Raw genomic sequence first — 22615 nt, 5'->3', positions numbered from 1 at the left:
TGGGAAGACCATTTTGTGGTTTCACTTTTGAGGCAAGGGCTGACTTAGTTAACAAGTTCAAAGGTCTTGTCTTCTCTGTTTGCAGCAGATGTCTCGGTCACATTAAGAACAGAACCTGCATGGGGAGTGTAACCTGGTCAAGCGGGCAAGGTGGTCTGGCCTGGACCTGGGGATGGCCTTAGCAGCATGCTTCTCTGAGCTTCTGGGCCACGGGGCTACTCAGTGTCACCTAGTTGGCCCCTCCAACCACAGTTGTGTCAGGGCTAGGGAGTCATCCTCACCTGCATCTTTTTAATCTTTCTCCTAGTAGGTGACACCAGTCCATTCCCATTCCAGAGGAGAACCACCCATTGTGTTGACAGCCACATTGCAGGCTTTGGAGTCTGAGCTACCTTTACCATAGACCCCTGCCAGGGAACTGGGCATCTGCCAAACAGACTTCCTTAATAATGGCCCTCAATGAGCTCAGAGGCTCCCGGGGGCCTGAGAAGAGTCGGGGGGGGGGGGGGGAGCTAGAGGATGATGGAAGAGCTGGGAAGGTGTGAGGCTGGATCTGCTGCTCAAGGCCAGATGCTGGTAGGGACATGGAGACATTTGGAGCCTGGGAGATGGGCTAACGGCTCTCACCTGGAGCTCTATGGGGCCCATATGTGGCCAAGATTTATGAGCCAATGTGTCTGTGCTGAATCAGCCCCAGCTCCCATTTCAAGGCCTGGGAAGGGAGCTGCAGGGGAGGAGCAGCAGGAGAAATAAAGAGGGATTGAAGGTGTGAGAGGGAAAACAGCAAGTGCTAGAGGGGCCTCACTGCACTTGAAAACCAAGTGTGTCAAAAATGAGATGCAATTAGTAAACTGGTATCACATCCGGATTGAATCTGTCTGAAGCCCTTCTCCCACCCCACAGAATATGTCAGACTGGGCTGACAAAGAGTAGACAAACTGGATATTGAATCTGGGCAGCACCGAGAGCCACAGGTGGAAAAACCCAATCCATCATGAGGCTGGAAGGCCCACTATACTGGGGCATTTACTCAAAGATGACAAAGATTCCGGCCATGTGTGTGCCCCACTGTTTTCAATGAGCAGGAATCTTGTCTTCCTCAATCTTTTCTATAAAGTAATTTTCTTACAGTCTAGTACAGGCTTCCTGGCCTTTTTTTTTGTCTTGAAACAATAGGATGAATGATCTTCATACATGTAGCATACTCCCTAAGGTGTTCTCAACAAGAGGATGAATGGTCTTCATACATGTAGCATACTCCCTAAGGTGTTCTCAGATTTTGACAAAACACAAAAAATGTCAGTATGTAAATAATTCATTTTCCTCATAATGATATATCAAAGACATCTGCTCCCTTCAGGCATCATGGATGAGTTGTAAGTCCACCCGGATCTCACCCATTCATAGAAGCATTTTGTAATGCAAGTGACGGAGTGATGCTATTATGTTACAAGGACAATATTAATTTGTTTTATTTTTTAAAGAAACTATTCACAAACTTTGGAATTTCAGCTCTCAGTAATAAATTATTTGCTATACACTATCCAGCTGCTCTGGATGTACCAGTGTGTCATGACCTCAGGGTGAAGAACCATTGATTTAGATCCCTGTTCCCGACCCTTGGACCATGGGCCCTGGGTGAGGGAAAAGCAGCCTGGAATTCTAGAATTCTAGAAAGGGATCCATGAATCCATGTGTACACCAAGCATTATACTACTCTGAATAAACAGCCTTGTCTTGCATTCATATTACCACTTTTCAAACATACACAGATGTATAGGAATTTAAATTTAAAAGCTTTGCTGAATTCATAGTAGTTCTTATCTTGATGTGTTTTCTCAGTCAAAAACTATCAAAAGTACCATCTTGACAGAATTAGAGACTACAGTATGGAGAAGACAGTGGAGATGTAAGAATCAAGTTTTTTGGCTGGGCAAGGTGGTCAGCCAAGTGAGAGGATCTCTTAAGGCCAGGAGTTCCAGACCAGCCTGGGCAATATAGTGAGACCCCATCTCTACAAAAAATAAAAATATTAGCCAGACATGGCACTTATAGTCCAAGTTACTTGGGAGGCTGAGACGAGGCTGGAGTATCACTTGAGCCCAGGAGTTTGAGGCTACAGTGAGCTATGATTATGCTACCACACTCCAGCCTAGGTGACAGAGTGAGATCCTGTCTTGAAAAAAGAAGAGGGAAGAGAAGAAGAAGAAGAAAAGGAAGAAGAAGAAGGAGGAGGAGGAGGAGGAGAAGGAGGAGGGGAGGAGGAGGAAGAGGAGGAGAAGGAGGAGGAGGAGGAGGAATAATAATCAAGTTTTCCGATTGCATATGAAGGGCAGTATTTTAGGAGAAGAAATCAGACCAAGAGCAGCAGTAGGAAATTAGGCCAGTGGTTCTTCAAGTGAGGTCGGTCATTGGACCACTAGCATGGAACTCTCCAGGAGCTGCTGGCCAAAATCTCTAGAGATGAGCTCCTTAATGAACTCCTTCATGGGTTCAGCTAAGTTTAAGAATTGCAATTACTGGTTCAGACTACATTGTAAAAAAAAAAAAAAAAGAAAAAGAAATTTCTTCTACATATGAGTAGCAGCAAGACATTGCAAAGTACTTTCCAAGATATTTTAAAAGAAGGCATGCACTTGTCTGATGGCAGGACCATGCATAGATGACCCATTTCAAGGTTCAGCTGAAGGGACCACAATGTCCACTCCCAACCCACATTTTAGGCATTTTTCTTGGTCACTGTCACCCAGTCCCAAGGCTGGCGCTGGAGACGGACTTATGGGATCCATGAATCCCATATGGGATCCCCCAACCTAATTAGTCTCTTTGTTGCTTTCCGAAAGCCCCCAGAGGCTTTGGAGACTTGAAAATAGGAAGATGACGGCCTTTGCCACAGTCACTTTCAATTAGACAATGATTTTTTCTGTTTATAGACTTCATAGAGATCTGAAACTACTACTACTCCTTCTTGTGGAGGGACTACAGGAAGCTCTCTGATTAAGATAGATTTTTAAAAATGGTTTCTTGGCAATATCTTCAGATTAGAAATAAATTGGTGATTAAAAATAGAATGAATGTTAAATCTTTTCAAGATGTCATAACAATATATAGCAGCAAGATTTCTTTGCTATAGAAATATATACATAAAAGCCCAAAACAGGGACTTTTGAGAATTATTTAAGAGGCATTGAAAACTGCAAGTTAAAAATAGTTTTACCAGACCCCAGGAGGAGCAAGTAGAATCGGCAATTATCTAACAAGAACCAGGGCATAAAGATCTTTTAAGTCCTGTCTCAGGGACCTAGACAAGAAGACAGGTCAGCTCTCAGCTCTGCAGTGCATGGCAGTGGTTAGGAGTATAGCACCTCAAGTCAGACCACAGACCTGCCTTGCCTTTTAATCCCAGTGTTACCTCTGAGCAGTTTTGTGACCTTGGGCAACTGACAACTCTCTAAGCCTCAGTTTCTCATCTGCAAAGTGGGAATAATAATAGTAGTAGCCTATCCTTATCCTCATGTAGGTACTTGGGAGGATTACTCAAGCTAACATTCGTAGGCCTCTGCTCACCCTATCTGGCACAGAGTAAGCACTGGTGCATGGTAATCATTGCTGATATAAGGATTTCTACCACGTTTACTGTAAACCAAGGACTTTCTGTAATGCCAACATATTCAGGACACTTAGGAAGAGCTCTCTTTCGATGGGGTCAGAGAGGGAAAGAAGGCTGTTGCTTAGGAGCATTAAACTTCTGGATTTTAATCGTGCATGTCTGTTAAGTCCCTCATCTGAGATTCGACCTTCTCCAGGAGCTATCTCCTGCTCCCAGTTTCTCACAGCAGGTAATTCCCACGCCCACCACACTTTGCCAGCTCATTATATTCTGTCATAGATTTTCCTTTAATCTCTTCATGTGCACAAACTCCATCTCCCCAACCAGACTATACATTTCTCCTGGATTTAGTTCATGCCATACGCCTTACTTTTCGATTTTTTCCATCTCTCTGAGCTCAATACACAGTATATACGTAGTGGGTAAATAAGTAAGAACAAGAGTATGTGAATATGTAGGTCACTATTAGCTCTCTTCTCCTTCTTCCTTCTAATAATAGCAGTCATAATATTAGATGAATAATAAAAGCTTCTGCATATTGAGTCCTTTCTGTGCACTAAATGAAACACTTTAAATGTCTACCTCCCCGGACCATCCACAACACCATGTGACCATGCTCTGGGTGGTCGCCAAGAGAATTGTGACGAGAAGAGCAATACCTAGGGACACTCAGAAATACGCTCTGAGCAAGATGCCATCAGCTCCAGATCCTGAACTGAAGACATCAACCTCCATCCCTTTTTACCCATCACAATCCAACGGATGGTTTTAGTGCTCCTGTTATCAAAGATTCCCCAAAGCAGAGATTTTGGGAGCCCCCAAAGCAGATTTTTAAGGACAGGCGACTTGTACCTTAGAGGGGCACAGGTTGAAAATTCCTTCCAGGTGTCTCCCATATGTCTTCTAAGGTTGATCATAATGCACATTAAGAAATATGTATTCTACTGCAAGTCAGGTCTGCATCTCAGCTTTTTATGAAACAATGTTTACGTTCATGTGAGACCCTCTGATGTCTTCCTATTCTATTTCATTCTTTCTTTAAAAACGATGCTTGTGAGAATGTGAAGAAATTGGAACCCTTATACATTGCTGGTGGAAATGTAAGATGCTTTAGTCTCTTTGGAAAACAGTTTGACAGTTCCTCAAAATCTTAAACATATTGTTACCAAATAATCTAGAAATTCCACTCCGAGGTACGTATCCAAGAAAAACAAAAGCCTACATCTATAGGAAGACTTGAACATGAATGTTCATAGCAGCATTATTCATAGGAGCCAAAAGATAGTAACAACCAAATGTCCATCACTGATACATGAATACACAAAATGTAGTATATCCCTACAATGGAATATTATTCACCATAAAAGGAAACAAAGTACTGATCTATGCTACAACATGGATGGCCCTTGAAAACATTATTCTAAGTCAAAGAGGCCATCACAAAAAAACATATTATAAGATTTCACTCATATGAATGGTCCAAAATAGGCAACTCTATAGAGACATAAAGTGAATTTGGTTGCTGGGAGGGAAGATGGGGGAAATGTGGAATGGGTATGGAGTTTCTTTCTGGGGTGATGAAAATGTTCTACAACTAGAACATGGTGATGGTTGCATAACCGTGAATATAAAAAAAATTAAATTACACATTGTAAGGGGTAAATATATGGGATATGAATTATATTTCAGTATGTTTAAAAATGATGGTTGTGATCCAATAAATTGATTCCACCACTCCCAGTGGTCATAAGTCAGGTGAAAATCATTGTCCTGAAGCATGGTGCCCCTCAGCCCTGTCCTTGTCTTGAGAGTCACTGCTTGGCCTAGACAGTGAGGGAGATGGCCTGCTTTGGGTAGGTGCTGGACTCACATATGGAGGGGTGGCCATGTGGACAGAGGGTGAACACCATCTGCAGTGCAGTGTCCACAGCCCTTTACAGTGGCTAGATCTTGATCGCATTTTCAGCAGAACTTGTCCTGCTAGAATACTGCATTTCTCAGCCTCCCTAACAGCTCAGGTGCTCAAGAACAGAAGCCCTTGCTGAGATTTCTGGAAGATTTCTTCCAATTTGTTTCACTGTGTTAAAATACACATAACATAAAATTTACCATCTTAACCTTTTTTTTTAAACTGTAGAATTCAGTGGTGCTAAATACATTCACGCTGTTGTGAAACCACCACCATCCTCCATCTCCAGAACCCATTAAACACTAACTCCCCACTGCCCCCTCCCTCCAGCCCTGGGCGCCCACCATTCTGCTTTCTGTCTCTGTGAATCTGACTACTCTAAGAGCCATGTATAAATGGAATCATACAGTATTTGTCTTTCTGTGACTGGCTTATTTCACTTAGCATAATGTCCTTAAGTTTCATCTACTTTGTAGCATGTGTCAGGATTTCCTTCCTTTTTAAGACTGAATAATATTGAACTGTATGTGTAGACCACATTTTAAAAATACACTCATCAGTCTAAGGCACTTGGGTGTGCAAATATCTCTTTGAGATCCTACTTTCAATTATTTTGGGCATATACCCAGAAGTGGAATTGATGGATGAGAGGGTAATTCTACTGTTAACGTTTTTAGGAACTGCCATACCATTTCCCACGGTGGCTGCACCATTTTACACTCCCACCCATAGTGCACAAGGGTTCCAATTTCTCCATGTCATTGCCAACCCTTATGATTTTCAGTTTTTTTTGACAGCAGCAGTCCTAATGGGTGTGTCTGGGAGTGACTTCTGGGAGTGGAGAAGCTGACTTGGCCGGGGTGGTCGGCCCTTTTGCTCCTTTCTCTTCTTCCCACCTCCAATTTGAATGTGATGGCTCAGTCTCCAGAAGTCATCTTACGACCCTGGAGAAGAATCAGCACCAAGGCTGGTGAGGCACAGGAGAAGAGACTGAGTCCCTGACCCTTTTCTTGAAGGCACCTCAGCTAGCTGCCTCTGGACTTTTTTTCCATGGCTGAATAAGTCCCTAGCTTGCTTACATTACTGAGTTGAGTCTCTGGTATTAGCAGCCAGAGGAATTTCCAAATGATGTGCCATCTAAATGAACACAAACTACCCCCATTGCATGTGAACTTCAGAGACACCCTTTGAGGAAGAACAGCCCCCCTCCCACCCAGGCCTTGCCACCTCCCTTGCCCTCTGGAAGAACTTCTTCCTGAGTCCCCTCTTCAAAGTGAGAGGGGGAGCCCAGTACCTCGTGATCTTGAATATCCTCAGCAGCCGGACGCATCTGAGCACGGAGATGCCCAGTGGGGACATGATCTTGGTCTCCACCAGGATGGTCTCCAGGATGCCACCACACACGACGAAGCAGTCAAAGCGGTTGAAGAGGGACACGAAGTAGGCCTGCAGGCCCAGGCTGTACATCTTCAAGAGCATCTCCGCCGTGAACAGGGCCAGCAGGGCCTTGTTTGCCGTGTCTGGCAGGCCCAGGAGAGGGATGAGATCCGAGCAGGGCCAGAGGAGGCAGAGAGGGAGGCAGGAAAAGGAAATATAGTAATTATCTCCATTGGAAAAAAGATCCCCCATGACACCTCTCCCATCCACCTCGGCCAGAACAGAAGTTAGGGCCAAGCCAATGGGAAAGGGCTCTCTCGTCACAATCATAACAGACATTTACTGAGCATCTCCCATGCACCATAGGCTCAGCACACACAATCTCTGCTCCTCATAGCAGGCCTGTGGGGATGGCACCACCATCGTCATGCCCATTTTCAGAGATGAGAAAGGAGGTTCAAAGAGGTGAGTAGCCTGTGCAGGCCAAACAGCCAACAGTTAGAGCCGCACTGTCTGAGTCTGACTTCTCCACCACTAGATCCCCTGCCTCCCAGGACTCTGGAAAGCAGCTGTGGAGGATGGGGCCAGGTCTTCTTGACTGCCCAGCAATGATGCTGAGGCCTGGCTAGTGGGACCCTCGTCTAGAGGCCCAAGGAAGGATAATGAGAATGAATGACCCATTGAAGACGGTTCCTTGTGCTCAGGCCCTATTCTCTTCTCTGCCTTTTTGCTCATTCCATCCTCATGTGTTCTGGTTAAGGCCACCTCAGGGCTGCAGGAAGGCCCCCAGGTATTTAAAATCCATGCTGGGAAGTTGGCAGCCAGGGGTCTGAGATAGGAAAACAAGCTGCAGCCCCTTTCCTCATCACCTGCGCCCAACAGTGACTTTGGGGCAGGCTGATGGTGTGGGCCCAGTCAGGAGAGCCGTGTCTGTTTTTAACAAGGTAGCGCATTTTATTGTGGGGCTTTGGAACTGCCAGGCCCTTGGTGTCTCCAGCACAGCACCTGCCAAGAGCCCCGACCATTGGCTGCTTTCCCATCCACCTTCTGCCTGTGGTTATGCCCTCCCCTGGGCCTTGGGGCTGAGTTACCAGGAGGAAACCAGAGCAGAGCTGGGGCCGCCGCTCACCTTGGACTTCTGTGAGCCAGTGGGGCTGGTTGTAGTGCTCAGAGGCAATGGTGAGCGTGTTGAGGAACACCAGGAAAATCACCAGCCAGTAGAAGACATTAGACTTGACTGCGGCGCGGCACTTCCTTCTGCAGAACCGATTCCACCGGCGCCAGTAGCGGCTGGAAAGGGGACAGGGAGAGAAGGGTGGGGTCGGCTGTGAATTCAGGTTTCCTCCAACCCAAGATGCAGCACCGTGGCTCTTCTTGCCCCTCACTGATCTGGCCTTGCTAGAGCAGCCCAATCTGGTGGCAAGGAGCCCAGCTTCTCACCCAGCTAACCAGGCCCTGCCGCCTTGGGGATGCCCCTGAACTCCTCCAAGCTTCAGTTCTCCCATCTGTGAAACGGGAAGAGGGCCAGCCTCATGGGGTTATTGTGGGGATGGATCAAATACCTTATAATGCATCTGGCTGCTTTGAAGTTGAAGATGCTCAATAAATGGAAGTTTTTTTTAATTTTTGTAAAACAGCATTCTTAGAAATAGTGTTGTAAGCAATAAGAGCATTATTAGTAACAGTGGAGGAGGGGCCCAGTACCACATCAGGCACTTCTCATGCCTTCTCTCCAGTTCTTTCAGTAACTCTGCAAAGCACGCATTATCCTGATTTTTGTGGAGGAGAAAACTAAGGGCTGGGGAGGTTGAGTACTCGACCAATATCACAGCAGGCAGAGCTGTAGTTTTCTGCCCAGCCTCTTGGCCCTGACTCTGTGTGCCACATCCATATGGTAGAAGGGGTTCATCTGGAGCACAGGCTCTTTGTTTTTCTGGGTTATAGAATCTTTCCAGAATCTGATGAATGTTTAGATCTGCCTTTCAGAAAAATGGGCACATGCCCACACACACACCTTTACATGACAGCCCATGCAGCACACAGACCCCTCAAAGCTCAATCCATGCTCCATGGACTCTTCCCCGTATCTTGGTTTAGGAGCCTTTGTCAGTGATTCTCAAACCTGGCTACACACAGAATTACCTAGGGAACCCTCCCCAAAACCCCACTGGTCCGCAAGCCCCAACACCAAACCAATTAAGTCTGATTCTCTAGGGGTTGGGTATTTTTAAGGTTCCCCAGGTGGTTCTAATGTGTAATGATGGTTGAGAACCAGTGGCTGAGATGATCCTAAAGAAACACATTTTAAGATTCTATGGTGGAGGCGTTTTCATTTTCCTGATACAGAGAAAATATACAGCTCTATTTGGTTGAATTCAGTAGACGACATGGTTAATAAATGGCTGCACTGTGCAAGGAGAGAAGAACCACAGCTGGAGACGTGCTGAGGAGGAGACTGCAGGGGCCATGCTGAGGGCTTGGGGAGGGGGAAAGGACATGATCAGGTTGGATCGGAACACCCCACAAAAACAGCCCCTCTGTCACCTTCTAGACCAGGGAGAGTATGAGGAATTCTCTTCCTGTTCTCCAGGTTAGAGAGGATGAAGGCAATAGATATATTAATGGAAAAGATGACACAGAGCTGGCAGCAATTTTAGAGGCAGAATCAATAGTCCCTTGAGATGAGTGGATGTGCAGAATAAGAAAGACAGGTATGGAAGGGACTGCCAACATTTTTAGCTGGGGCGATTTGGGAGGGCGGCACAGAGGAGGGCCAGAGGAGTGGGAGTAGAGCTCCAGGCAGAGGGGTCAGTTATGAGAAAAATGGGGTGCTTAGCTCTGCACATGGCTTTGGGGCGCCTGTAGGGCTTGTATGCAGACCCACGAGGCATTGAAGATACAGCTCCTGCCTGGGTAATGAAGGCAGGAGGAGAAACAAAGTAGAATCCTGGTGATAAAGTCCATGAATATCTGTATTTTTCCATAAAATGATCTCCTTTCTATAAATCTCTCTAGTCTAGACAGACATTCCTCTAAATAAGCATGCAGAATCTGCCTCTGGGCAGAGGTTTCAAACCTCACACTGCAGCCCATTAGTGGGTCATGAAATCTATTGAGTAGGTCATGCCTGGCACTGAATAAAGGAATAGAGTGGAAAATATCACAGAGCGTATCATATCATAAGGAAACTGCTTTTTAAAGTAAGCAGTAAGGAAAAATATTTTTACATAAAACTTTGTTTCCGGTGTGTGTGTGTGTGTGTGTCTGTGTGTGGCATACAAAGTCTGGATGTGAAAACCGGCCCTCCACTTCAGCGCAAGGAAGCTGAAATGAGGTCCTCCATTCTAAATCAGAGTCCATGGCATGAGTCCGTTTCTCCAATCTTCCTGCCAGAGATGACCATCAAGCCTCAGCGTCACCTCCTGGGTCAAGTTATGCTGGTGGTGGAGCAGCAAGCCCCATCTGTGTGAACTCACTGGTCTGTGAATGGCCTATTCCTTCCTAGCCCCCGGGCACGTAGCAGCACCACATGTGGGTGTGCCCCAGGGGGCAGGGACAGCTTTGTGCTGTGTGCACTGCCCTCAGCCTTGGTCCTCTACTTCCAGAGCAGAAGCCCCTCCAAACATCAGCAAACTCCAAGATGCCAACCTGGGCTGTTACGGATCCCCGCACCTACCCCCAAAATTGCCTCTTGGAGTAGCCTGACTTCATTCACCTTTCTACTCTGTCATTTTTCTATCTATGATCTGCAGAAAATCCTGTTACCAAGACTTTGCTAAATCTAAGATGAGGTTAGGAGAGTGAAGAGTAATCAAAGAAGGGTACTCTTTCTTCAGGACTGCAGGGAGAACTTAGTTTTTGGCTTGAGGAGCAGGGAGGGGAAAAAAGATTAATCCGGGCAGTGTTCTGCTCTAGCTTGAAGGCCATCTCCAGTGAGGGCCACACCTTACATGGGACACTGGCCTACCACTTGGGGGAAATCCACTACACAGGGAAGCAGGCCACCAGGTGGAAAACATGGTTTCCAATCTGTATACTGAAGAGATATCTGCACTCCTATGTTCTCCTATGTTCACTGCGGCACGCTTTACAATAGCCAAGATACAGAATCAACCTAAGCGCCCATCAGCAGATGAATGAAGAAAATGTGGTACATGTACACAATGGAATATTGTTCAGCTATAAAAAAGAATGAAATTCTGTCATTTGCAACAACATGGATGGAACTGGAGGCCATTATATTAAGTGAAATAAGCCAGGCACAGAAAGACAAATTGTACATATTCTCACTCATATGTGGGAGCTAAAAATTAAAGCAATTGAACTCATGGATACAGAGAGTAGAATGATGGTTACCAGAAGCTGGAAAGGGTAGTGGAGAGGGTAAATAGGTGAAAAAATATACTTAAATAGAATAAATATGATGTAATATTTGATCATACAACATAGGAGAGAAGGATGGTGACTACGGTCATGATAATTTATTGCATATTTTAAAATAACTAAAAGAGTGGAATTGGAATGTTCATAATACAAAGAAATGATAAGTGCTTGATGTGAGGAATACCCCGATAACCCTGGTTTGATTTTTGCACATTGTACACCTGGATCAAAACGTCACATGCACCTCATAAATATACACACCCATTAGTGCCCATAAACATTAACAATTTAAAACGTTATGATTTCTAAATGCACTTTGGGATTCTTGCACCCCCAGACATACTGCCCTGGATCCGAGGAAGGATGGTGGAGGGTGGACAGAGGGACAAAGAAATGAGACAATGAGTCCCAGATGGTCCTCTTGAGAGGCGACCTCTGAAGTTTGCCAGATCTTGATACTAAACAGTCTTATCTTGCAGGGCATGCCTCTGCTTTTTCCCTGTGATTGTGATTATTAATACTGTACAGAAATTTGGCAAGTAGTTTTTTCCCCTAAAAAATGAATTTTCAGGACAAACTCGTATCTGATCTTAAAGAGCTGACAGTGAAGTTTGCAAAGAACATGTTTTAAATAGATACAGTCTCAAGTTCCAGAAATCACTGATAATTGTTATTCAGAGTCCAAGGCAATCAAGGTTGCTTTCTCTGCGGTATGTAGAGCTGTCTTGGAGTGGGTTTAATATGAGGGCTTGATTATGCCCCTTTTTCCTCATGCTTGGGAGTAGTGGGTATGGGTGCTGTGTGGTCAGGCCGGTCCCATGGGTCTGGAGCTGCTCTGCACAGACCCCTGAGGAGTGGCCGGAGCGGACAGGACAGTGTCCCTTTAAACTGGGGTGCTCCTGAGCAGACCCATCTGGGAGAGTCACATGGATTTGGGCTGGGGTGGGGGTGGGGTAATTACTATCCGGAGAAAGTATTTAAAGATAATTATACACCTCCCACTCTTCAAAATATAGCTGTGCTTGACAACTGGTTTCCTGGCAACACTTCCTACTGTATAATAAATGTAATGGTTTATTAGAATGTGTAAATTTATTTATGTTTACATAGGCATGGAGGATACAGAAATTAAATGATAAAATAGGGAGGAGAAATTTGCCTGCTATTCATGTTCCCTTCACACTAACTGGAAGTCATTTTCTCTAGAAATAGAACCTTCCATATGTAGACACAGGAGAGAGGGATGGATACGAATGGGTCTCATCTATGTCTCTAAACTTTGGGATCACTGCTTCTAAACTTCTGCTCTCGCAGCCCCAGCTCCGCCTGCCCTTCTCCCTATGCTGGGCCTTCCTCTTGCCTGTCCAGCTGCACGGCAAGTCCTCCCAGCTACCGGAAACTCCACCGTTGCTTCATCCTCTCTGTCCTGCCCCTCCTGTGGGGCTCACACTGAGTCCCAGCTTCTCCACGATGCATGCTTCTAGTCTTCTCAGCCTTGGCACTCTTCAGCGCTTACTGTCTGCATTACTCATTTTAGTTACACATCCAAGAAATAGTTACTAAACACTGACCACGGGCTAGGCACCAGATACTCAGTAGCTAGCACAACGCTCACAGGCCTCCTCTGCGTAAAACCTACACGGAGACACAGACCACTAAGTGAGCAGTCACAGCAGAGCCTGAGTGCTGGGCGGGTCCACCAGGGAGCACACGAAAGCACACCTTAGGCGAGAAGGGTCCCCAGAGGAAATGAGTTCCCTTTTCCCTGTACTGTCAGTTACCTTTCGTTTGTATGGTTCCTGCCTCTCCACGGAGCTCACAAGACCTACGAAGGAATCGGGTTGTGCCTTACACTTGGTTACAGACCCATGGGACTCAGCACAGTCCATCCTGCACAGGAACCCCTGGCTGATGGCACGGTTGAGCAACAGAGACGAACTCTACGCAAATGTACTACCTCCCTCTGGAAGACAAGGCTGAAGATTCCCGGAGCTCTTGTGAACCAGGGCTGAGGGTGGAGGTGAGGAGCGGGCAGTGCTCCTAAAATAGTTTGCTTGACATGCAATGATGCACAGGCATCTGGAATCGTCGACAACATCAAAATGATGGGCCCTGCAGGCTCCTTCTAGTGGCTAGAGTAAGTTTCCACTTTTTTTTTTTTTTTTTTTTTTTACCAGAACCAATAACAAACACCACAGAAAATCATTAAGTTTAATTCTCTTGTAAATAAGTAACTTTACAAAGGACTATTAGAGATTGGGGCAAATTTGGATTTGTGCCTTGTTGCTGATGGTATGGCAGAAGTGAAGAGAACATTGGAAGCACATTTCACTGAAGACTGGGCAAGCTAGTCCTCCCGATTTCAGAACCCCGTGAGGTTCACTTCAGAACTCCGTAAAGTTGAGATCCAGAAACTCCAACTTGTCTAATTAATCCCTTCAGGTTACAAAAGACTTCCTGAATCATTTGTTTCATAACTGTTTACATTTATTCTGAACAGTGAGCTCCAAATGTCACAAATCTCTTATTTTAACTAATTCCTCTAAGTGAAAACCTGGATTACCAAGGGAATCCTCTACTATGGCTGTAATCCACTAACTGGCCAAATTTTCCCTAAAGACTCCATTCTTATACTTCTTTAAAGAAACCGTGACTTTGGATCATTCTGTTTTGCAAAGGAAAAGGCCAGTTTGAGACTCAAATTCCATTATCTGTAATTGTTAAACTGTTTCACCTAACTTGAGAAAATGATCAGGAATACTTTGAAAACGTTGGTGGCATTTTCAATCTATTTGTAACCTTTGATATTCCCTAAGCAGACACCATCAGTGAACTGCTGAATCTAGATTAGACAGCTGCTGTGTGATACCTGCTCATGTGTGAAACCTCCAGGGCCACGTGGCCTTGCGTGGCAGCCGCTAGCAACATGCAGCTACCGTGCATGGGAAACATGGTCAGTCCAGACTGAGATGTGCAGTAAGGGCAAAACACACACTGAATTTCAAAGACTTGGCACAAAAGGATGAATGCAAAATATGTCATTAATAATTTTTATGTGAATTACATATTGAAATAGTAATGTTTTAGAGATACTGGTTTAAATCAAAGAAATTTCCTGTTTCTTTTTATTTTTTTAACTTGCCTACTAGAACATTTTTAAAAGTACATACGTGGCTTGCACTGTATTTCTGTTGAATAGCATGGCTCTAGAGTTGCACACTCTGCGGACACACTAGCTATACAGGAACAGGGTTTACTATTCCTGGGCAGAACCTCATCACAAGGATGGCACAGTGATTGGCAGCAGAGCCCCTGGGTATGAGCTCTGACTCAGCCATACTAGAGCCCTGTGACCTGGGCCTCTCAAAGCCTCAGGATCCTCATCTGGAAAATCTGGAAATGAGTTTCAATGATAGTGCCAATCTACTAGCTGTAAGCCTTTAGGAGAACAAAATCTGCTGTCCGCATTGCTGCGGTGCATTGAGGGGTGGCTGCAGAAGGAGAAGGCCTTCCCAGAGGCAGATGATCAGGGCTGAATGGCCAGCACATAGCAAAGCCTCAGGGCCGAGGGAGACTCCAGAGGTTTACAGGCACCACTGCTCTTTCCCTCTTGTTCAAAAGCACAGCTTGCACCATAGATCACTGGATGAAAACAATGTTCCCAGAGTGTTCCAGGCAATCTCTAACTCGAGACACAAGTATGTAATTTTCCCTTCCATCCTCCGGATCATATTCATTCATTCATTCATTTATTAATTTATGATTTACTCACTTGCATGAACTGAGAATGATATTTTGGAAATATTTTCAAGTGTATTTTTAATCCCTTTACTCTTATTGTGTGGGGGCTTTAGAACTGTTAAAGCACAACATGCTTTTTCAGCTTTGACTGTCAAATTAGATATTTTGTTTGAATCTGTGTCAAGTCTATTGTCTTACTGGGGCAAGATCATTCATTTATTAATTACTCACTCACCCAGCAAGTATTTATTAGGTTCTTGTTATGTACCAGCCACTTCTCCAGATGCTGGAGATAAAGCAGTAACAGCCAAGCATTACTGAGAGAGAGAAATTTTTTTTTATATTTCTGGAGCTCTTTCTCTGTAATAAGAGCTAGAGCGGATGGGCCTGACCCTAGATTTTTTATGTAGATGGGGTCTTGGTTTGAGAGAAACAGGAATTGGGAAAAAGCCTGTATTTTCCAGTCCTAGTGAAACGGGAGAGAAAGAAGGTGTCAGAAGTGGAGCAAAAGTCAGACACCAGGGTCCTCACTTAATTTTTAGCCCTTGGTCACCACACCCCAAGAGGTTGGTGGGGGGTTGCTTTAGAAACACCCAGATGTCCATGGGGAAGCCCGGCGACATTGGGGCGGGTAGAGTGCCTTGGCAGACCCTGGGAGAAGGTCAGCCCTTGGCTTGAAGCTTATCCTGGCTGTTACAGAGGTTGTGATGGGACACCAGTAGGCCAATGAGCCTGTCATAGTGCTGCTGCCTCCTCCAGCTTCTTCAGGGAGTGTGAGGGACCTGGAAGTGTCCATGTCCTCAGCTGAGGTGTAGAGGTGCTAAAGTCAGTGGGCCAACAGAACTCAAGGGTCAGAGAGCAGAGGTGGAGATTTCAAGGCCAGAGGCAAGTAGAGGGCATGGGCTCCAGCAGTGGATGCCCTAACCAGATGGACCTCAGCAGGTACCAGTTCAGACAGCAGTTCAGCCTAGCCCCATGCAGCAGAGATGAGCAAGCATCCAGAGGGCTCGCGTGGCTTCTAGGACCAGCCCTCATCATTCCCTGCTTCCTGGGATCTCAAAGTCCCTCTCCGCCATGTGTCCAGCTCCGTCCAAGAGAGGAGCTGGGAGAGAGGCAATCTGAGAGACAAATCACTTTACCTTAAGGGACTGTTTAAAATACAGCACTGGGCTACATTTACTCAGCTGGATAAAAATTTCTCTACGCTCCTGCCACATAGGAGATAGGGCTAGGGAATCAAGATTAGCTCAATTATGGAAAACAACCAATATTTTTTGGCACATACAAGCTTTGTGGGAGTGAATTCACATTTTCCCTGCACACATCTGTCCACTCATTCATTCAACACACATGTATGGACGTTCACCACTGGACAGGCACTGAGCTGGGTGCTCTGGAAATAACCCCTGGAGGCATGCAGGCAGAGCCTTTGGAAGCAGGGGACTGTGAGCCAGTAATCCGAGTGTCATGTGCTGAGTGCTGTGACAGAGGCATCAGCAAAGCACCAGGGAAGGGGGAGCTGAGTAACTCTCCCTGGAGTTTGCAGAAGGTATTTTCCAGGCCCAGTGAAATGGGAGAGAAAGCAGTAACACGGAAGCAGTCACATCTGAGGGTCTGAACAGAAATGTGAGTTCTCCAGATGAAGGCATGGGGGCATGGTGATTTAAGTGGAGGATTGGCTCCATGCAAGGGCCTCAGCGTGCACCAGGACAGGGAACATTTGGATAACTGCAAGAAGTTCCTCGTAGGGGGAACAAAGGTTATTTTCATGGAAGTGCAGGAAGTGAGGCCGGGAGGCAGATGGGGGCTGAGGACCCTGGATCCTTTTGTAGGTTCTGTCATTGTCAAGAGCAGTGACACAGACGGGTGTCATAATCCTATGTGCTTTCCATCATCATCAAAGTTCATATCTCACCATGTTCTATAAACATGAAGTAGGTCGTGACAGTCACAAGGGTTCACTTTATGTTTCTTTTAACTGGACTTCATCTTAGAAGGGAGGAAAACACATTTGGTCTGACAACTTCCTAGGGACTGTGCTGCCAAAAAGATGGACAGTCCAAGATCATTCAACAAATATCAACCGCTGGATTATTTGTCTGATCTGAGCCATAAGCTTTTTCTTGATGGCCATACAGAAAGTAGTTACCCCCTTAGAAGAACAGCCCTTACACTACTGGAAACTTGTAGGTATTACCTTGGGCCACCCAACAGGGTGGCTGAGGACAGAGCTGGTGGTAGAAGGAAGGAAGAGCAGCGTGAGTCTCACTCACCTGAACTTTGACTTGGAGATCCGGTGGCTGAAAAAGAAAAAGGAAATGTTACCAAAGGATGGACACACACGTGCATTTAAAAGACGTTCAACAGTCCCAGGGAAATTTGATGTTCCCCAGGTAATTTCGTGTGGGTGCTGGAAGGAGGCATGGTGTGAACTAGAACATCTTGGGAGAGAAAGAACCCTATTTATGTATTTGAATGTGGAGACTGAGGTCTGGCCTGGCTAGCATCTTCTAAGTACAGACAATCCTTGCTGCAGAGGGAGAGTAACAGGTCCTCAGGGTCTGCCTAGAAACTTCTATGAGGTCAGGTTAGGAAGAGCTGTATCTTGAGACAAGCTGCAGAGAAAGAAAAGCCCTCTCCTGATGACAAGAGGACCCCAACAGCAGAAAAATCACAGGCAAGAACAGGTCGGCACAGACCTCACAGCTGTCTGCCAGAGCCCAGCTAGAGTAGGGTTATGAAGGGAAGACCAGCAAAAGGAGCCAGCCAGAAATGGAGGGGCCACAACAGCCCCCACCCAAGAGCTGCAGAGGGGGCCTAAGGCGCCAGCCCCAGATTCCGAGGAGAAACCCAGGATGCTGATGGTCACACGCAGCCCTGAAGACCTGGGGACCTCTGGGCAGAAGCTCAGGGTGGGTGTGAGGGTGGCTGCCTGGAAGGGTCATGGAACAGAGAGGAGGTTCCATGGAAAGGCGGAACCTTCAAGGAAGTCCTGAGGCTCCCTAGTTCATGTAGGGAAGAGTCCAGGGGAGGCATGAGGCTGGAGAAGAGGGCAGGAGGGACAGACTGTAAAAGAGAAGTGTGGAGGAGAGAAGGCTGAGCCAAAGAGAGAGAGACAGGGAGAGTAAGAGAATGTAAGCAGTTGAGACCATTAGAAGGCACCTATCAGCTTGGCTTTGGTGCTAGGAGAAGGGCATGAACGCTGGGGATAGTGCAGGTGGTGACAATGTTCAGATGGAGAAGCAGAAGGACAGAACGCAAGTTAGAGATGAAGAAAGGGATGGAGACACTGGTGGAGCAACAAGGAGAGGCATGGGGAGGAAACAGGAGAAGGGAGTCTGGGAGGCAACCGCCACAGGCCTGCGACGTCCCAGCGCGGCACACAGCTAGCTGTGTCGCAGAGCAAGAAAACGCCAGCCCCTCTCGTTATTCCTTATTAAAAAAAATTAAGCCAGAAGATGTGACAGGTGGCAAAGCCATCGTGCATGAGATAATTACATCTCTGGGGCACTGCGAGTCTAAGCCAAGCGCCTTTACTGCTCCGAACGGTTAGCTAATAACCTCATCCCACCCCCAAAGACTGCCTGTGAGGGCTGGAGGGCTTAATCACAGGTTAACAGCGTGTGGGAGGGGGACTGGGAGCCCAGGGCAGCATTGTTATTTACAGCCACAGTTTAACCAGCAAACAAATGTTTCCCAGCTGCTAATTGGGTGCTGGGGAACCTAGGTGCTCTCTTCTCCAGCGGGGCCATGCTGAGCCCCAGACCTTCAGCGTCTTCCCAGGCTGCTTTTGGGTGGTTGTCTCCCCTTGCTGTTAACCATAAGCTCAAGTGGGTGACCACGGACTTCAGTCTTGTCACTCTGACTCCAAGCCTAGCCTGGCCCCAGGCCTTCTTTCAGAAACACCTCAGTAGTCCTGTCTGGGGTGCCCCTTGATGACGACCACCGGCCCTTTGCCATGAGGCGTTCTCTTGCTCACAGTGCAAGCGGGTCACAAGTGCAAGTGGGCTCTGAAAAGCTCCCCTCTGGGGAAACCTAATCCTGAGTGTTCGTCTCCAAGGGAAATGACCCTGGGAAGCAGGATGGGCGCTGGGGGTGCTGGGAAAGGAGGTCCTGCTTCAAGCACAGTCGTGGACTACAGGTCCTTCTGTGGCATCCGGGCACATTCTGAGCACGAAATGGACAGAGCCTTCTTGTCTGCTTTGTTACAGGTCTGGATGGATAAGCCTGGGCACCACACTTGAAGACTGATTTTGTTGCTATTGTTGCTATCCTCCGGGATTGTGAGCAGAATTTTAGGTTCATGGGGACCAAAACCTCATCCGCTTTTAAAGGCTGGCATTTTTGACAAGCAACCGCCGAATGGCTAAGTTCCATGTCAGGCAGGCTCCTCTCCTTGCGAAGGGGAGGACACTGCTCAGCGGCTTTTGTCTGGAGGCCAGGGAAAACTCCATGCCCATGGGGAGCTGAGGTGAGAACTCTGTGATGTCTGAACGCCTTGGTTCTTTCTGCTCCCTTTGCACACCTTGGCGTTAATGATAGGACCTCTTTGCCTCCTGGGAGGTGGCCCAGGGTTCTGGGCTGGAAAGGTGCTCCTGCAGTGAGAGGACGCAAGCCAGGAGCCCGGGTGCCTGGGTGCCATCAGGAGCCCAGATGCCTTGGTGCCATGGTGCTGGTCCACACCCTAGGCCGGTTCACTGTGGCCAATGCCTCCCTGCTACCGATCTTCACAATCTCCAAAGAACTCTGAGAACAGCTGGGGGCTCTGGCTTCTCTATGCACAGCACACTCGGAAGGCTTCCTGGCTTTCTCCACTGTTGTTGTTCCAATGAGGCACAATTCCTACCTCAGGTTGAGCAGATTCTTGAAGAAGAGCGAGGAGGGAGAGAAGGCTGGTAAGGAACATGAGACCATCAGAACAGATCCACTGGGTAGAAACTGAAGTTCATGCAACCCCAGATACTTTCTCCACCCAGGACTCCAAGACAAACCTTCTGGGAGACCATGATTTTCCTTCGTGCTTTTCAGGTTCAGAATTAGAGACAAATCCCAAACTCCTTTTTTCCCCTAGTTACTCAGTTTGCATTTGTCATTATTTGAGACATATTTGAACTTCTTGAGAGCCATTTATATTTTCAGCCTCTCCCCTCTTCTTAGAGGAAAGAGTGCCATATGTTTACTACCTGCTGTGTAAAATAGTATTTCCCTGAATTGTCCCAAATTCGCCTTTAACATAAGTCAGATGGCACTGCAGTCATCATCCACATTGACAATGCGTCTGACTCAGCATCCTTAACTCCAGGACGTCCTCTCCCCCACAGCTGTTATCACTGGGAGGGCCACAGCCTGCCCTTGCCACGGCATAGAATTGCTTCCACTCCTGGGTGCTGAGCTCAGATGCTCCATGACTCTGGCCAGAGCCTCCCTTTCCATGATCCCTCCTGCTCTTTCAGAGGACCCAACGTTTGTCCTCACTGGATCCTCCCCATCACTCTCACCCTTTAACACCAGGCTTGACTACAGTCATGGCAATGTTGCCCGCGATACCACAGAGACTCCACACTGCCTGGGCCTTCTGCCGTGCCTGCATGGCTGAGCCCCACCCTGGGTCACCCCGCTGTCTCTTTTCAGTGCTCTCAGCCTTCAGAGTCTGCCAAAAATATGGCTGACTGCGCATTTATGATATCAGTCTCCACCGTGGCATCAGTGCTGCCCAGCAACCTTTGAGCATCCTCTCGACAACTCACTGGTTTCAGTCTCTATACTGTCCTTCAAGTTCCTGTGACCCCTGACCCTTGCTTTGGGAGATGAGATGGCTGAGCTCATTCAGAGTGACTCCTGTCACTGACCCCTTCATCAGAGCCTGTTTCTGATTCTATATTCTTTACAGAACTGTAGGGACCCTTAGATACCACATGGACCTACAGTTTGCAGTTTCTCCAGGTGTAGAATGCTTTCTTCACATGAAATCTTGCACCGCTGCAGGTGGTTTCCGCCCCCCACCCCAGCTTCTGCAGAGATGTCAGTCCGACCTTTCTTTTTCCCAGAGGATGAGGCTGAGGCCCAGAGCAGAGTGCTTTGGCCAAGATCCCAGGGCTAGCTGGAGGTTGGTGGGCACTAGACTCTGGGACTCCTCTTCTTTCATTTTCCAATTAGTTCCAGGTGCACAGAAACTCCTCCTTCCTGAGCAAGCTCAGCTCAGGGCTTCAAACTATCTTTGCTGTCGCCCTTCTCCTCTTCAGAAGCAATGCCTTCCTATAAGCACTTGCTTCCCCTCCAGCTTGTTTCACCTCTTCCTGCTCCGTGACTTCTTCCTTGTCTTGAAGCTTGCCCTTGCCTTTATTACAATGAAGGCCAGTGCTTCCCACACTCATGCTACTCCTCTTCACATGCTCCCATCTTCCTCCCTGTCCATGGCCTCACTGCCTGAGTGAGCACCCTGTCGTGGCCCATTTCCACCCCATCTCCCTCACTGAGACCGACTCCCAAGACCAGTGCCCTGCAACCCTGAGGGGTAGCACCCCAGAACACACACACAACACAGCCCTTCTTTCCCTCTGCAGCCTGAGCTGCTGCCACGTTACCTCGCACCTGTGTCAGGCTCTTGCAGCTTTTCATTCCTCCCTGCTCTTTTCCTGACATCGCAGTGATCCTTCCGGAGCTCAGAACTAACCAAATCAACCTCCCACTCAGCTCTGTTCTGAATGCCCTTCAGTGACTTCTCACACTCTTCTGATGCAGACCCAAATGGTTAAGGGTCTGCCAGTCCCTCAATAACTCATGTTCATCCTTCTGTTCTCAGCTGGAATTTTAATTCTGCAAAGAAGCCTTTCCTAACCTGCCAGTCCAAATTAGAAACCTTTGTTATTAGCCTGACATTACACTTACTTTTCCTTCGTAACACTTACCCCAATTTATAGTTGCCTGTTTATTTGCATAGTGTCTCTCCCACACTAGACTGTGAGCTCCAGCACGATGGTGTCAATTTCCTCCCTGTTGTGTGTCACCACCACCTAGCCTTAGCACCAAGCTGGGCAGACTGTTGAACGAATGCACGGATAAACAGCTCTGTCCTGAAATTCCTCCTCCCGCGGCTTCCAGGCTGGCGCTGCTGCCTGTTCTCTTAACATTCCTTTGTCTATTTTGCTTGCTTGGTCTTATTCTTCTGTGTGTCCATTTCCCAAGATTCAGCCCTTGGTCTTGTTTTCCACTTCGCTCTGAACAACCCCGTCCTATCACCTCATTGCTGGTTTTCATCCCGACAACCTCAAACATGTGTGTCCACCCCTGTTCAGGGCTGAGCTTCGGGCCTCCGTATCTCGTGGTCTCCATGACACCTGCATGTCACTCCAACTGGGCTCCTGCTTCAGATTTCACTTCCGCCTCATTATCCTCTTCCCTGACTGTGATGGCTCCTTCCTCTTCATTACCTGCACCTGCCTGCCCCTGCTGCCATGAAATAACATGGCGTAGTTCCTTCCTCCCTTCCCCCAACAGGAACCATCTTCATCCAGGCCTCCTTACTACACAGCAGTCCTCATCGTGACGTAATCTCATTACATAAGACTTTTAACCCTTAGCTTTAAAGATCCCGG

At 47.1% G+C, this 22615-nt stretch overlaps 1 protein-coding gene across 42 annotated transcripts in view; it reads right to left on the bottom strand.

Annotated features, from left to right (window-relative positions):
- The window catches only part of CACNA1C (calcium voltage-gated channel subunit alpha1 C), a 720825-nt gene that overhangs the window by 119941 nt on the left and 578269 nt on the right, over positions 1 to 22615 (bottom strand). For all 42 annotated transcript variants that reach the window (XM_063694557.1, XM_063694558.1, XM_055357545.2 and 39 more), the window contains 3 exons: positions 17294 to 17320; positions 8026 to 8186; positions 6814 to 7039 (listed from right to left, as the gene is read on the bottom strand). In XM_063694557.1, coding sequence (XP_063550627.1) covers positions 6814 to 7039; positions 8026 to 8186; positions 17294 to 17320 — 414 coding nt within the window. The remainder of the gene's footprint in view (positions 1 to 6813; positions 7040 to 8025; positions 8187 to 17293; positions 17321 to 22615) is intronic.

This window comes from Gorilla gorilla, chromosome 10, assembly GCF_029281585.2.
Source record: "Gorilla gorilla gorilla isolate KB3781 chromosome 10, NHGRI_mGorGor1-v2.1_pri, whole genome shotgun sequence".
Taxonomy (NCBI): domain Eukaryota; kingdom Metazoa; phylum Chordata; class Mammalia; order Primates; family Hominidae; genus Gorilla; species Gorilla gorilla.
This window is presented reverse-complemented; position numbering and strand designations above follow the sequence as displayed.